Source organism: Podarcis erhardii, assembly GCF_964252035.2.
Source record: "Podarcis erhardii genome assembly, chromosome: 1".
Lineage (NCBI taxonomy): Eukaryota > Metazoa > Chordata > Lepidosauria > Squamata > Lacertidae > Podarcis > Podarcis erhardii.
Genome location: NC_138497.1, coordinates 72,906,574 through 72,922,538, shown reverse-complemented (window position 1 = coordinate 72,922,538; position 15,965 = coordinate 72,906,574). Strand labels below are relative to the sequence as shown.

The 15,965-nt window shown below is 41.8% G+C and overlaps 1 protein-coding gene across 12 annotated transcripts in view; it reads left to right on the top strand.

Annotated features, from left to right (window-relative positions):
* PLEKHA7 (pleckstrin homology domain containing A7) overlaps positions 1–13,982 on the top strand; it is a 172,464-nt gene extending 158,482 nt beyond the window's left edge. For 9 of the 12 annotated variants that reach the window (XM_081840187.1, XM_081840185.1, XM_081840184.1 and 6 more), the window contains 4 exons: positions 1,345–1,478; positions 5,473–5,612; positions 8,415–8,517; positions 10,359–13,982. In XM_081840187.1, coding sequence (XP_081696313.1) covers positions 1,345–1,478; positions 5,473–5,612; positions 8,415–8,506 — 366 coding nt within the window. In that variant the 3' untranslated portion in view covers positions 8,507–8,517; positions 10,359–13,982. The remainder of the gene's footprint in view (positions 1–1,344; positions 1,479–5,472; positions 5,613–8,414; positions 8,518–10,358) is intronic. The other 3 variants (XR_014151124.1, XM_081840183.1, XM_081840186.1) reach the window with 3 other exon arrangements.
* Positions 13,983–15,965: the final 1,983 nt, after the last annotated feature.

Here is a 15,965-nt window from a genome sequence, read left to right as displayed (position 1 = left end):
GGCTTGTTTTCTGTCAGCACAGCGGGAGTGGGGAAAGAGTGAAGCACCTGCAATTTCAGCAGCACGCACCAGCATGCTGCTTATTCACATTAGACCAGGCTTCCTCAACCTCGGCCCTCCAGGTGTTTTTGGCCTACAACTCCCATGATCCCTAGCTAGCAGGACTAGTGGTCAGGGATGATGGGAATTGTAGTCTCAAAACATCTGGAGGGCCGAGAATGAGGAAGCCTGCATTAGACCATATTTAATCAACTAATGTGATGTGCGAACCAGGCCAATGAAGGTCATGCATCCCATAAACAGATTGAATTAACATTACAAAATTATTGAATCACTCGTCTTAAAATAAAGTCAAATAGAATTCCTATGCTTTCTCATTACCTATCAACCACGATGTCTATGAAATGGTGATCTATGAGAAAATGGTATCAGAGATTAAGATTCCATTGTGTTCTCCCCAAAAGGTAACACATAATCCCCATGGCTATTGGAAAAGCAAGAGGGTATTAATGTTTTTTATGCATATATTTGAAAAGCTGTAGAGCCATCTGGTGGCCCAAATGAAGTATATTATGCTGTCACTGAAATAGGAAGGAACAGGGAGGAAAATCTACTGAATGCAAGATCAGCTTAAAAGCAATAAAATCATTAAATGACTTTAAGAATTCTGTTATTTTTATTTTCTTATATATGTATAGCTTAATTTTCTGTGTGATTTACAGCTTTGAAAATACATGATGCTGTGTGTGTGTGTTTGTCAGTGTCACACACAAGCACACAAACATATACACACACTGCAAATTACACAGGGCATGTAAATCCAGCATAAATGTAGCAACATAAAAATAAAAAACAAACACTAGGGAGAAAAGAATGTGGTGCAAGAAATTAAAATCAATAAAAAATATTGTTTTAAATTAAAATTCTTGGGAAAGTAAAAAGTTTTTCAACAAAAGACTATAATACGGGCTTTCTCCCTCATCGCACCTACCTCATTTCATTAGATGCAGAAGGATTTCCAATTATGAACTCGAGAACAGGATTAGGTGCATATGGGAGAAATTCCATCATATTTAATTCCGTTTTTCTAACATACAGCTAAACTTTGTTGTCGTTTGTGTTAGCAATTCAACATTGGAATTACTGTTTTTATCAAAACATTGTTTTCAGAAAAAAATTGGCCCACAAGTATATTATGTTACGATTTTCATAAGGAAGTGTTAAAATTCTTGTTTTGCCCTGCTTTTTTCCTGTGGTTGATTTGAACAGTTTTGTTTCAGTTGAATGTAATATTCATATGAGCTATATTAATCACTTATGATTCTCTCTCCCTGCCACCACCAGTTGTCAAAACCTGAAAAGGTTGCAATTCCAGAGCGATACGTTGAGCTGGAACCTGAAGAACCCCTTACTCCAGAAGAATTAGCAGCAAGGCACCGTAACGCAGAAAAAATAAAGAATATTCTTACAAAGTCAAGGTCAGATTCTTATAAACATATTACTCCCATTCATTTTTAACATTAGAAATGGGGGGGGGGGGAACCTACTGCTGCAGTCTTGGTAGAGTTATATGCATTTGATCATAGTACAGAAACTTATAGAAATATATTAATACTACAATTAATACTAATTGTACTTTTTGCATTGAATCAATTGCGGTATGTGAGGTGGGGAGTAGTGCTGCTTGCCAGGCAGAGCTAGAGTGTGGGATACTAGGTTGGCAGCAAGTTCAGATGCCCTCTCCCCACTGCTGCTACCAAGATGGTGCTCTCCTGCCCTCCCCACCACTCCAGTTCTGACAGGCAGCACTCACCACCACAGTTGGAACAGCAATGCAGCTACACCACCCACAGCATATAATGAATATGGTGAATCATCATCATCATCATCATTTTATTTATGCTGGGCCTTTCCATAGTTAAAGCAATGCTCAAGGCGGCTTACAGCATGACAAGATTTACCGTATTTTTCGCTCTATAACACGCACCTGACCATAACACGCACGTAGTTTTTAGAGGAAAACAAGAAAAAAAAATATTCTGAATCAAATGTTGTACTAAACTATTTAATAAACAAGGCAAAGCAGCCAACTCCTAGGCAAAGCAGCCAACTCCTATGGGCCTAGGTGCCTTCACCCCCCCCCATTAAATATTTGAGGGAGTCATCCCCCACCCCCATTGTGGTATGTGAGGTGGGGCTTACCTGTCTGCCCCCCAATATTGTTTGAAGTTGGAAGAGGAAGGGAGGGAGGGAAGGAAGAGAGAGGGGGAACTCACATTTGTGCAGCTGCCTTGCCTCGAACGGGAGCAAAAAGAGGTGGAGGAGACACAGGGACACGAGCCTTGTAAGCCGCTTTGTTTGAATTTACCGGTGAGGTGCTGGGGGATGGACGGAAGGGGATGCCCTCTTTGTCCCTCCTTCCGGCTCATTGTAAAGAAAGCAGAGCCGCTTACATGTGTGTAAGGGAGAGCCATAGAGCAGGCAGACACTGAGAATCTGAATGCGCTCAGCTGTTGCCGGCTTCCCTCCCAGCGACGGAGGAGGAGAGGAGAGGCTGCAGAAAAGCCATAGAGTAGGCAAGCAGGCAGACACGCTGCGCCCAGCTGTTGCCGGCTTCCCTCCCAGCGACGGAGGAGGAGAGGAGAGGCTGCAGAAAAGCCATAGAGTAGGCAAGCCGGCAAGCAGGCAGACACGCTGCGCCCAGCTGTTGCCGGCTTCCCTCCCAGCGACGGATGAGGAGAGGAGAGGCTGCCGAAAAGCCAGCAAGAGCGGCTCCTCCCGCCTGCATTCGCTCCATAACACGCACACACATTTCCCTTTATCTTTTTTGGGGGGGGGGGAACTGCGTGTTATGGTCCGAAAAGTACGGTACATAATTACCAACATAACAAAAGTCATAAGCAATAAATAAAACACATCCAAAAGTATTCAACCAAATGGGAAACAATTTCCACATAAATCATAAAATCTAACACTAAGAATGCAGTATTAATATCAATCACAATTTAAAATGGCATAGATAAAAAATAAAAGCAATTTCGAAAACAAAAATGGAGCCCTTTCTGCCCAGCAGCAGCAGCAGTCCTTTATGGAGCCTGTCAGGCCCGCCCCTGGAGGAGAGAAGGTGGAGAAAAGCAGGGCAGGGCTTTATTCTTTATTATCTTTTCCTCTCTGTATACTCTTATTTACAGGCTGAACACACAGCCCAGCCCAGCCCTGCTTTCACTGACACAAGAAATGGCAAGTGCTGCTGCAGCTTAAATCAGCGTGTTCTGCCCTTGCTAGTGAGCAAAGACATGTGGCTCAGCTGCCTCGCTTTCCCACCACTAAACGTAGCATAGCATAGCCTCTTCTGCCACATGGAGGTACAGAAGCATCAAGAGCTGTTGGAACCCTGGGAGCGGAGGCTAAAACTGTGTCCAGCGCCACTACAGGGGAGGATTTCCATTGCTTCAGATATGATGGGATCACTGGTTCAGAACAGCAGCTCCTAGGATCAAGCCATTAAAACTCATATAACACGTTTAAGTAGTCGGGTTCTCAGCTTTATTTATTTACAAATATATATAATACATTCAGTTCACTGTCTTGCCCAGATTACCACTGCAGCCTCTTCTCCAAGTTAACAAGAGATAATATTAAAGAAAGAATTTATGTCAGCCCACATAGAGCTTAGACAAGAAGGCAGTTGGTAGAAGCTGACTTAGACAGGTATTTAGGTGAATTGAGCCAACAGTTTGATGGTATAATTCAGCAGAATAAAAGATTAGACTGCTGTTGCTAAAGAGGAAGATTAAAGTCTCAACAGAATGAACATCCTAGACAGGATACGTCTGAGGCTGAGATCTCCTACCTGAGTGATAACCTTTCCCTAGAATATAGGAGGCTAGTGTTCATGGTCTTGAATTTCCTAGGAACAATGCCACTAACCTCAAGTAGGCTGATTCTATAATAGAGCCTTGCCTTGCTTTGACAATAAGAACAAAGCCATTCTCCTTATTTCAGCCTTTTTGATTATAAAAATATATTTTGTTGTATATCAATTAAACAGGACAGATCAGAGAGGTCAAAATAAGTAATGATGGATTAAAATGTAATAGTTAATTAATTAATTATCCTTCTCTTCATCCCAGAGGGTTTTTAAAACTATTCTTTAACCCCTAAGTCTGAAGAGTTGCTGAGGAGAGATGACCTCCTTTTCCTGGCACAGTTTCCAGTTCTGGGCTTCTCCCTGCAGCTTACACTGCAGCAAAATAGGCTAATGAATACTGCTATTGAACTGCTCATCTCCCTCACCTTCCTGCATGCACAGCCTGGAAGCAAGGCAAGGCTGAACTGCTATGATCCACCCTGGGCATTGCTTGGCAATGCCCCATTGCCCCATGACGTTCTGAAGCATCTCACAACAGCCATAAAATGGCCTCCAGTAGCATCCAGAGCCCAAAGATGCCAAGAGAACAATGCAAGAACTGTGAATAGTAAACTGAAAGGGTTCCCTGGAGCGTCTCCTGTGTTTAAAATTTAAGTGTAGCCAGAGGTAGTGGCTCCCACGGACTGGGTTTTTTTCGTAGGAAGCTAATGTCTCTCACTTGGTGGAAGCTAGAGAACACAGTTGAAACTTCATTGTAGTACATGAGGTGCAGGGTTGGAATGGGACAGCAAATATTAATTACTACACTGTGACTCAATTTTTCAGGCAAAACAAAATAAAAAAGAACAGCAGCTCTATTCTCCTCCTCTAGAGGAAGCAGCTCTCCAGCTCTACTTTCTGCTGAACAGAAGAACTTTCTGTTTCAGGTCTTTGAAAATATATCTGTACATTTATTTATTTATTTATTTATTTGTAGCACCACAGAGCCCCATGCCTTGGCTGTCCTGGCAGCACAGGGCTACTTGATATACAGCCTTGCGAGTCAAATGTTTTGGCTCCCGAACACTGAGTGTTCCGGTTTTCGAATGTTCTTTGGAACCCGAACGTCTGACGTGGGTTCCACAGCTTATGATTGGCCGCTCCTTGGTTTCCGAACATTTAGGAAGTTGAACAGATTCCATTCAACTTACGAGATACGACTGTACTGTGCTTTTCCACTGGAATTTGGAGACTATTCAGCAACTAAGTATAACATTTCAGCTCATTTCTGCTCCACAGTTGCTAATAACCAGATGTTGGTTATTCAGTCGAAATAACAATAGAACATGTTTCTCTGTATGTGCTAACAAGTCCTTTTATCAACTGAAATCAAATGAAACATTCAAACATGATCCAAAGACTACAGTCTACTGTTGGATGCCCAGCTTCAAGAGTTTCATAATTGTATCATGATCCTGAGGACTTTGCCATTCTGGAAATGAGTATGTTTGTGCATGTGACCCTTTTATATTTTTCTACAATCAAGCAGTATACCAAAATGTTTGCGTACATGTGTAGCATATGCCTTAAAGTTAATGTGGTGTTTTTGTATTTTGCCCTAGTATGCACAACCTCCAGCCTTCAGCTCAGGACAAACACAACTCTGCTAATTTAGATTCACAGTTGCAAGAGCAAGAACGCATCATTACCATATCATACGCACTGGCTTCTGAAGCCTCTCAGCGGAGCAAGGAGGTGGCAGGTATTGCTCAGTTATTTATAAAGCAATGGCTTTGACAATATGTTCTTTTAATCCTGTGGCTGCAAACTTCTAAGGTTTTGTGTTCCTTCTGGACTGCAGTACATACCAGGAACAACAGCAAGGCCATATCTACCCTTTGGGGTATACCCAGGCAAGTGCTCTTTGAATGCACTCCAGTGTAGTTGTGAGACACTGGATTTACACCATGGACTCACCTGCACAACATAAATGGGTTGCTATCAGTGTTGAGCACAGTGTTACCTTGAAGCAATCAGAAGCAATGTCATGAGTGGGGGGGGGTGCAATTACACGCCATATAGATATATATTTACTGGGAATCGCTCTACCATGGTTCCATATCTTCTAAAGCAGTAGCAGGACATTGTTGTTTTAATACACGAAATTTTTCCTACTCTGATTTAGAACTGAAATGGCAAATACTGTATCAAGTTGTTAGGGACACTATTTTTTTAAACAGCCTGGAAACTTATTGCAAAAAGCTGGATAGAAGTTTGACGACTGGAAATTAAATTGCATTATTCAGCATGATCTCAAAGCAGCCCCTGTGTGTACAGCTGAGCTGGCAGGTTCTCTCTGTACTTGCCTGCACAATACAGCTTCGAAATGGATCAGACTGTGCTGAATGATTCGTTACTCAAGGGGTAAAATTCCATCTTTGTTTCCCATTCCCTGCAAGCCTATGTTTAACTGTTATATCTTGCACTCCATCTTCTCATCTGTTTCTCTGCCCATATATGTAGAATGTTCAAGTAGAAAAGGCATAAAAATGAAGTAGTGAATCTGGACTAACTTGTAGTACCGTTCCAAGATTTAAAATTGGTGAATGCATTCGATTTTTCAAATTATAATTGATATTTTAGTGGTTTTAATTTCCATAGAACCTAGTATAGTAAAACCAAAAACTTTAATATTTGCACAATGTACGTTAGACAAACAGCATGAGCCAGAAACAGCAGATGAAGATGTTATCGCTAATTACGTTTTCCTTGTAGCTCAGTGCTTCAGTACATTACTAATATAGCACATTCTTCTCAGTTTGTCTAGCAGGGCCTGCAGCCTTCCCAGGTGGCTTTATGTTTTATTTACTGATTTCAGTTTCTATCCCATACTCAGGAAAAGTAGCAACAATTTTGAATCACAACACAATAAAATCACCAAAATATAATAGCCAGGTTTATTTGGTAATTCCTGTAAATATTGACTGACGAGTTGTTGTTTTTTGTTTTTTTGTTTTTGTTTGTTTTTAAAAAACCTTGCATGATTGCAAAGTCCTACTGCCTGCTTTACATCAGCCATGAAAAGTTGAGGCACAAAACAGGAATTCTGTAGATATTCAGGTTGAGACTTTGATGCATGACTAGGGCAGGGGTTGCAAAACTGCTGGCTGCACCCAACCCACAAATCTGCTTCTGGTGCCACCCCCTCTCTCCCCATGCCAAATTGAGCACATCTTCCTTCACTTACCATGCAGAAGCACTGCTGCCTCATTTGGCATAGTGTCACTGCAAGGTTATAGAGCTCAGAAAACAGCTCCTCCCTACTCCAGTGCCAAGAGAGGAAAGGTTCCTCCCTCTCTAGCACAGCGCTGGGGTGGAGAGAAAAAACATTTTTTAAGGGGGGGCAGTACTGAGCAATATTTCTACAGGTCAGGGAGTGGAGTTCCCCATCCTCTTTTTTGTGCAGGCAGAAAGCTTAAACAAGCAACTTGGGAGAATTTTCAGCCATTTTTAACATTGCAGGAACTGGCTTTTTTGTTGCAGAATTTGGCATACCTAGGCACAGAATTTGTTTACTTCTCTGTGACCTTTCCCCTCTGCAGGGAAGTGGGACTGATTCGGATGGTCCGCCCATGCCACTTAATGAATCCAAATGGTTTCCAGAGAGTAATAGGGGGAGTTTTATCCCATGCTCATGGCCTTTCAGCTGATTCCCTGGTGGCCCACTGGAATGCGGAGTTAACCAGGGCTATTGACTGTCTGGCTCTGAAGCGCCCTCTCCGATTGCATGGAGCCCAGACAGCCCCATGGTTTTCCCTGGAGTTGAGGGCAATGAAACAGTTGCTGAAATGGCTGGAGTGCCAGTGGCAGAAAACTCATTCTGAGTCAGACCGAACATGGGTTAGACACCAAATCAGAATGCAGCAGCTGGACTGGTGACTGGGAGCGGCCACTGGGACCATATAACACTGGTCCTAAAGGATCTTCACTGGCTCCTAGTACGTTTCCGAGCACAATTCAAAGTGTTGGTGCTGACCTTTAAAGCCCTAAATGGCCTCGGCCCAATATACCTGAAGGAGCATCTCCACCCCCATCATTCAGCCCAGACACTGAGGTCCTCCTCCGAGGGTCTTCTGCTGGTTCCCTCACTGTGAGAAGAAAAACAACAGGGAACCAGGCAGAGGGCCTTCTCAGGAGTGGCACCCTCCCTGTGGAATGCCCTCCCTTCAGATGTCAAAGAGATAAAGAATTACACAACTTTTAGAAGACATCTGAAGGCAGCCTTGTATTGGGAAGTTTTTTACGCTTGATGTTTTTTGTTTTTAGATATGCTGAAAGTCGCTCAGAGTGGTGGGGAAACCCAACCAATTGGGCGGAGTATAAACAATAAAATTCTTATTCTTATTCTTATTCTTATTCTTATTCTTATTCTTATTAATGTACAGTACTAAAAAGACCTAGCTGCACTGGCTGCTGACCCTGCTGTCTTGTATTCCAGCCCACGAGTCTGTTGTGTGTGAGTGTAAAATCACGGTGCCTAATTCCTTTGTATGATCCCTTCTAGCTCCGCAATTGACCTATCCATCTAAAGCACCCTCACCTTCTGTACCTCAGCCACCCCCCTTAAGCAATGGATTTCACTACACATTTGTCTAAGCATCTTGAAAGTAAGAACTAACTGCTCTTGGCTGCTTGTTTTGTGATTAATTGTATGTTTTAACATAGTTGGTAGCTAACTTGATCTTTAAGTGTAAACGTAACCCTAATTTAATGCATGCAGACTTTAGTGATCTAAAAGATTCCTGCCTCCTGCTATTAAAAATTACCTTATGAAATATATATGAGCTCATAGAAGTGTTCAGTAATTGCTGTGAGTTTGGGATTTTGATTGCCTCATCACTATGATGTAAAATTTAAAGAGAAATGTTTAGATGTGGCGTTTCATCAGCAACCTATTAAAGATTACACCTTTAAAAAGGCATCTAATGCAGCACATGTGCTAAATGGCACAAATAATCCCTTCCTGTATTAAATGGAAAATTAGAACCGATTGAAACATACTACTGGTGGGACACGGGTGGCGCTGTGGGTTAAACCACAGAGCCTAGGGCTTGCCGATCCAGAAGGTCGGCGGTTCGAATCCCCGCGACGGGGTGAGCTCCCGTTGTTCGGTCCTGCGACCCTAGCAGTTCGAAAGCTCATCAAAGTGCAAGTAGATAAATAGGTACCGCTCTGGCGGGAAGGTAAACTGCGTTTCCGTGCGCTGCTCTGGTTCGCCAGAAGTGGTTTAATCATGCTGGCCGCATGACCTAGAAGCTGTACACCAGCTCCTTTGGCCAGTAAAGCGAGATGAGTGCCACAACCCCAGAGTCGTCCGCGACTGGACCTAACGGTCGGGGGTCCCTTTACCTTTACCTTTATTGGTGGGCTGGGTCTAGGAAAAAGCCTCCATCAAATTACAAAGTAACAGAATAGCTGGGGGGGGGGGGAATAGTTCTATGTTAAATGATTTCTGTCATTTTCCTAACCCGTTGATTCCATAATTTTCCATATGAGAAATCTTTGCCATGAATTTAGGGATCTATTTTTGCCACAATTATAGCAATTGTAATTATTCTACAAAAGGAAATTTCATTTCCCTCTGTATTCCCAATTCTCTACCATGGTGCAGTTTGACATATAACTCCTCTTTAATTCTACCTACAATTTCACAATTTATAATTTTAAGGGTTCCTTCTTTGGCAGGATCTAACTTAATATCTCACTCTGAGAAGTATCAGTACAGAAAGTATAAGATTTCAAAAGAACTTTGTGTTATGAGCACTATTTATAATTTTGGAGCTCTTTACTGTTAAATCTTAGGAAATCACCTGAAGAAAATATTAACAAGGGCCCAGAAGTCACTGTTTACACTGTCACAGATCACTGTCCCATATTGTTTTATGACATTGGTTGCTCTGTGCTCCCATTTGGGAGGGAGGGGAGGATATTAAAAAGAACAAATAAATCACTGGGACATTATTCAGGAATTCCTCAAGCTGCTATGGGAATGAGATGGGCATTTCCCCCCCTTTAGTATACTCTTAATCCTGATCACCAAAACTCACCATATTTAATCAAAATGGTTTTAAAGGTTTTATGGGCAGTGTTCTTCACATAATATAGACATATCTCAATGAGTAAAAGTACCCAAAACAAGCCTTCAGCTTCACTGATAATATCCTCTTTCCTTCTTCAAAGACTAAGAAACTTCAGGTTAGAGGTGAAGCAAAACAATTAGTTTGAACAGGGGAAGTATTGATTGCATTCTCCATTGCCTACGTAGTATCAAGGTATATTGTAAGCAGTATGTTATCTGGCTACATTTACAAACTTTCTGAAGCACCTAGTGTTCATGAAACATCCATTAGCATGCCGTTAAAGGATATTGATGGATTCATCCTTTTGTGGATGTGTGTGCTAAACCTGTTGGAATAATATCTAACTTCATTGTTTCTCTTCAAACTAGCCAAAGCAGTAAATGAACGCTGATCCCTGATACAAACCCGTAACAACCACCTGAAGAAGAGAGCAGCGAGGAGGAAGACTTCCCTACATTAGCTTTCTCTCCTGTTTATTTTTTATTTGAACACACATTACAAATAATAACTGCACAGAAAAAGTTTTGTACAAAAAGAACAATTGTTTATATAAACAGCACTTTTAATATACTATATTATATATTGACATTGTATATTGGCATTGGTTACAACCCTGCACAATCAACTGCATTCAATTCCTGTTGATGTTAATAGGTCCTAATGCTTTAAAGTGCCAGATTGTGAGCCAATGTATTTTTAGAAACTATATATATATATATATGATTTGTGGTTGGTTGGGTTTTTTAAAGGGCTGCATTCATTTAAAAGTTTGGATGTATGCAATAAAGGCAGGTGGGTGTTTTTAGCTTCTTTTTTTAAAAAGGAAGATTTTCGGAAGCACATAGCATTTAGGTAGGAATAATGAAATCTTTTCCTATTTTTTCAGGGTTTCTAATACATTTGTTACTACTGATTATCAGTCAGATAAAATTTTACTGAAATATTCAAAATTTCAATGGTTCTGGAATCCCGTGCAAACAGCAAAAGGCAGGTACAAAACATTGCTAATAGTTGCATGTCACTGTCCTTTTATTATGTAGCTTAGTCCAAGCAAACATTGTCCAGTTACTATTTCAAATATATATATTTCTCTTTAACTTAGGGTGTGGGCACTGAAATATTTTGAATGTGATCTGGTTTCTATCCCACTGCGGATGAAGCATCTGTGAACTACAGAGGATTATCATAGAGGTCAATAGAGCCTCTACTTCCCTCCTTAAGAGCAAAAGCATGGCTGGCCATTAAGTGGAATGTGAGATCTGGAGCACCTTTCACTCTTTTTGCCTAAACATGAGTTACTCATGCTCTGAGCTTGAGTAACTTGTGTCATGCAGAGAGGGAGAGCAGGAGGTATGCACAAAACCTCCAATTTCCTATAATAGCTTGTGCAAATACACAAAGAGGGAGTGAAGAGAAATTGGTCTTTTGAGCCCTTTTCTGCACATGGGTGCTGCACCTGAGATGGGACTGGATCACCCATGGAAACTGAAATATGTAAAGTGAGCAATGCAAATATTAATAGAATGTATAATTTTACATCTATATTCTTTTTTAATTAACGTTTTCAACAACAAAAAAGCAAAAAATGATTTGCTATCAGTTGTTAACTTTGTATAGTAATTCAGCTGGTGCCCTCAGTTTTGCTAAAACTTTCAAGTATATTTTCTTGAGTCTTGGACAAAAGGCTGGCACAACTGGAGAGAGAGTTTATGAGATGCTGGTGGTTTTTTACTTGAAAATGTATGTGTGTGTGTGTGTGTGTGTGTACTTACTCAACAGTGTGTGCTTTGCAGCAGCCAATGCGCTGTTCATACTGAGTGAATTCAAAATGAATTCACACATAATTCAGTGCATTGTCATATTTACTGCAGCATTCTGCTATAGTGCACTCCTTTTATACAGAAGATACGCAAGAATGATATCAACTCATTTGAAGTATTTTGTAACAGTGGTGTAAGCCATTAGAACTGCAAGCAGGAGGCCGAGACAGGCTGCCTTTTATTCCTCAGGAGCGGACCTGGGGGAATCCGATGTTTCCACAGGCCCACCCACAGGGAGGTGTCCACCTCACAGGCCTGCCATTGATTGGCTGAATTTGGGTAGGCCTGAAACCAAGGTCCAGCCAGTGAGACTAGGCCTGGCTGCCTCGCCAGCTGGGAAGCCCCCAACAAACAGGGCTTCCTCCCGAGTGTGGCGCAGCGCATCAAGATCAGCCACAACACCGCCACACCCAAAGGGTGAGCGGACTTGTCTTACTGCTGGTCTATATATTACACTTGCTTCATGGACTTTGCTGCAAACCACCTATTCATTTTGAGGACAGCCTACATTCCATCCCCCACGTACCACTAGGAATATCCAGCAGCAGTGAAGACTCATGAAGATCTCCAAGCAGTGTTAGATATGCACATTGTAAGCTGTTCTAGACCTGCAGGTGCAGAACACTTGCAGTGTAGAGGCTGTCTGAGTGGCCATGCTGTGGGGAGTGTAGTATATAGATTGGCAGCTAGTTGTTGTAGTACTTTGCCATGATGCAGAAGTCCTTTCCAGTCTCTTTTCTGAGAAAATTCTATGTGAACAATGGAGAACTTTGCCTTCTCGTAGATGAATAAGGGGAAACCCAATGCTCATGAGGTTCCATAGTCAGTTACAGGCTTTCTTAGCATTAGCAATTATTGAGTTTTACAGTATATGTGGGGTGTGCTATAGGCATTAAATGTGTGCAGAATTTGTTTAGGATGTCACTGCCCTGTTAGCCTCCCAGATAAGAGATGTAGACTAACTGGAGATAATGGGTTGTAGCCAGTGAAGTTGTCTTGTTTGTGGAAGGACCTCCACTGGTGCAATGCACTTCCCTTCCTTCCTTTTCCTCTCCCTGTTTCAGAGGGTTGGGGGAGTGTCCAGAAAAGATAGGGAGACATGCAGGAGAAGGAAATGGAGGGGAAGTTCTGTTGCACTAGCAGAAGTCATTGTGTGAACAGGACTTACTTTGTTTTTGTACAGCAGTTCCCTGCACTGCATGGCAAACAAATGAGATGATGCTGCCCTTCAGTGAAGTCCTCCTGGGGAGCATGTGGGTCTTTTGGTATGGTCAGATAATCTCTCTGGATTCTGGCCCACACAATTTATTGGGATGGAATGGTCAAAATAAATGTGACAAATTCAAATGTTCAGGAAGTGGTGGGTAGGGTTAAGCCTGGATTAATTTGTTAATACTTTGAGAGAAAGAGATTCAGAAGCTAGTCTGAGGAAGAGGTTAGATATGATTACGCTAAAAGCAGGTCTGTGTTAAAGAACAATTTTCTTTTGCAACTTTGTATTTGTCGGCCTGTGTATTCAACCTGTATGCTTGTGGGAAAATGACAGGGTAGATCATTTTTCCTATTCATAAATTCTCTCTCTGTAAAACAAACCCACGTGTGTAGTGGCTTTAACCTTTTTTCTCAAGCTCATTCTTGTTATCTGTATCTCTTGAAGTGGTAACAAATGCATTCTAATACAATTCCAGTTTTCCACTTCCTTTTGTTAAGGGCAGTTCAGAGATGGATTTAGGTGTGTCTACTTCAGCAGTTGCCATTTAGCTTGAAGAAAAGTTTCACAAAAAGAAAAGGCTCCCCCCCCCACCCCCGCCATTAGTAAGATATTGGGAAGTTATTTAAAAGTGTTGGATCCAGACTTCGCTTCTCCTGTTGAAGATAGAGATGCTGGAGACAAATTTTGGCAATTCTCTCTGCAGCCCCCAGTGCCCCCTCACACTGTTCTGGAGGGCTGGGAGACCTGCAGGAGGTAGGAAAAATTGGAAAATGTCACCTGCCTCTTTCTGCTACTGGGATCCATCGGATAGATCAAAGCCTTCCATATACAGAAGCCTTTCCTTCTGTGGAAGGTAAAAGTCTAGATCCAATCCTCAGTCTCCACCTAACTTATTGCTCTTATCAAAAAAAGTAACTGTGATGGTGTTTAAAATTATCAAATAAAAAAATCTTACTCTATTTTGACTATGCTTGGAAGCTATTCTTGAGAAATGTATTTAGAAAATGCAGTCTATTTTTTACTAACTGAATACTGCCTGTGTCGAGTCTGTAACATTTTGCCAAAATGAAATTATTTTATTTTTGCCTTTATTAAAATGTAGAAATAAATATTTTGCCAGAAAACATTAATTTAAATAAAATGTAACAGTTTGGGGAAAATGTAAATGTACATATTAAACTATTAACATAACACTGGAACTGCCTTTGGATGTTCAGATATGGTTCATCTGATTTGGGCTTGGTTTGGCTTGACTTTTAGTTACTGATTTTAGTTACTGATTTTAGTTACTGAAGTCCACAGTAAACTCAGTGAGAGGTTTTCCTGAACAGTAGGATTTGAATCCATCCCTAATACTGTATGTTCACTGTTCATATACAATGCTGTAATGCTTGGTGAGTGTCTCTAACTCCTGGCTCATTCTTTATCACGTCATAGAGATTGCACTGCTGGAAGAGAAGGCGATTTCATAATACAAAATAGCATTTTGGTGCAGTAAATTGGATTTGGATGTAGGAGCCCCAGATAGAGCCTTGCTGAATGGGCTTGGGCAACTCACAGGATGGCTAAGTGCATACAATAGGATATGCTATAATTTACACTGAGCTTTTGGGAGTTCCAGAGTGGCTTTTGGGTTGGTTGCAGATACAACTGAATGTATCACTGATTATATTTGTTCAAGTATAATCCTATACTGTCAAGCTGTTGTTTCTCTGTTCTTGGTCACTGGGGTTGCTAAATAAATTGCCCTGAACCCTGGCATACCCAGAGGTAAGTCATGATAGTGCGCACAGTACCAAGGGCAACGCTAGATAGGCAGACAGTCCAAATGGTCAAATACAGGTCCAAGTCCAATGCAAGGAGCAAGTTCCAAAGTCAAACCATCAGGCCAGGTTCCCGCCTTTGCAGAAGATCCAGGGTTGGAACACCTGGGGGTCAGTCCCAGAATCACAGTCCAAAAGCTGCCGGTTCTGGCCCATCAGCAGAGAGAGCTGAGCAGACACAGAGGCTTTTGCCTTGCTGCCCTTTTATCCTTCTCAATTTTGATTGCTGCATCTGTGTTTGCTCCAGCTGAGCAGCTGGGCCTCTCCACTTAACGAGGCATGTGATCCTCACCTGTGCTGAGCCTAATGCAGCTGAGGGACCACAAACCTCCTCCCAGACCTAACAAACCTCATAGTCCTCACCTGGCCCACTAGTGTGCTGGACTGTGTTCCCTTGCCTGCCTCAGTCTCCTAGAGGGCACCTTCCTCTGGCTTCCATGAACTGTCAGCTGCCCCTTCGATGTCCTCCAATGTCCTGTGAGTACCTCCTAAGTCCCCAACCCCACCTTCCTTATCTTCCTCTTGTCCCAGTTTGTGTCAGTCGTGGCTACACGCCTCATCCGTATCCTCCTCCCCTTCCTCACTGTCCTGCCAGTTCGTGGCATAAATACTTCGTATGCATCCACAATAATTGTTTTTGAATTATTGTGTTAATTTTCTGGAAGATGTGAAACTTTGCACTGCGGCATTCTGTTCCAGGGTGTCTATCAGTCTTCCCTCACTTTTCTTGTACTTATCAGTAACACGCACTTGTGCATGTGAATACGGTAATTGCTAGAGTCATACCAGGCATAGTTTTAGAATACAAACCTGCAAATGTGTTATCTGATGCTTAACAGAGTAATCTTATACTCAGATGTAAGGGTGAGTTCAGTGGGGCTTGTTCCCATGTGAATAAGGTTGCAGTCCAAGACTGCATCACAGCAAAGTACTTTATTGTGTCTAAAACCCATCAAATTTGCTTTAAATAGCCTTACTTCAGCCTAAACATTGCTTCTTTTCTAAGTTGCAAATGTATTTTCTCATCTGCCATCTTTTTGACACTTGATTTAATGTGAATTTTAAATAGTTAGAATAACGTGCATATTGTGTATACAGAAACTTGTCAGTCTTCATTTG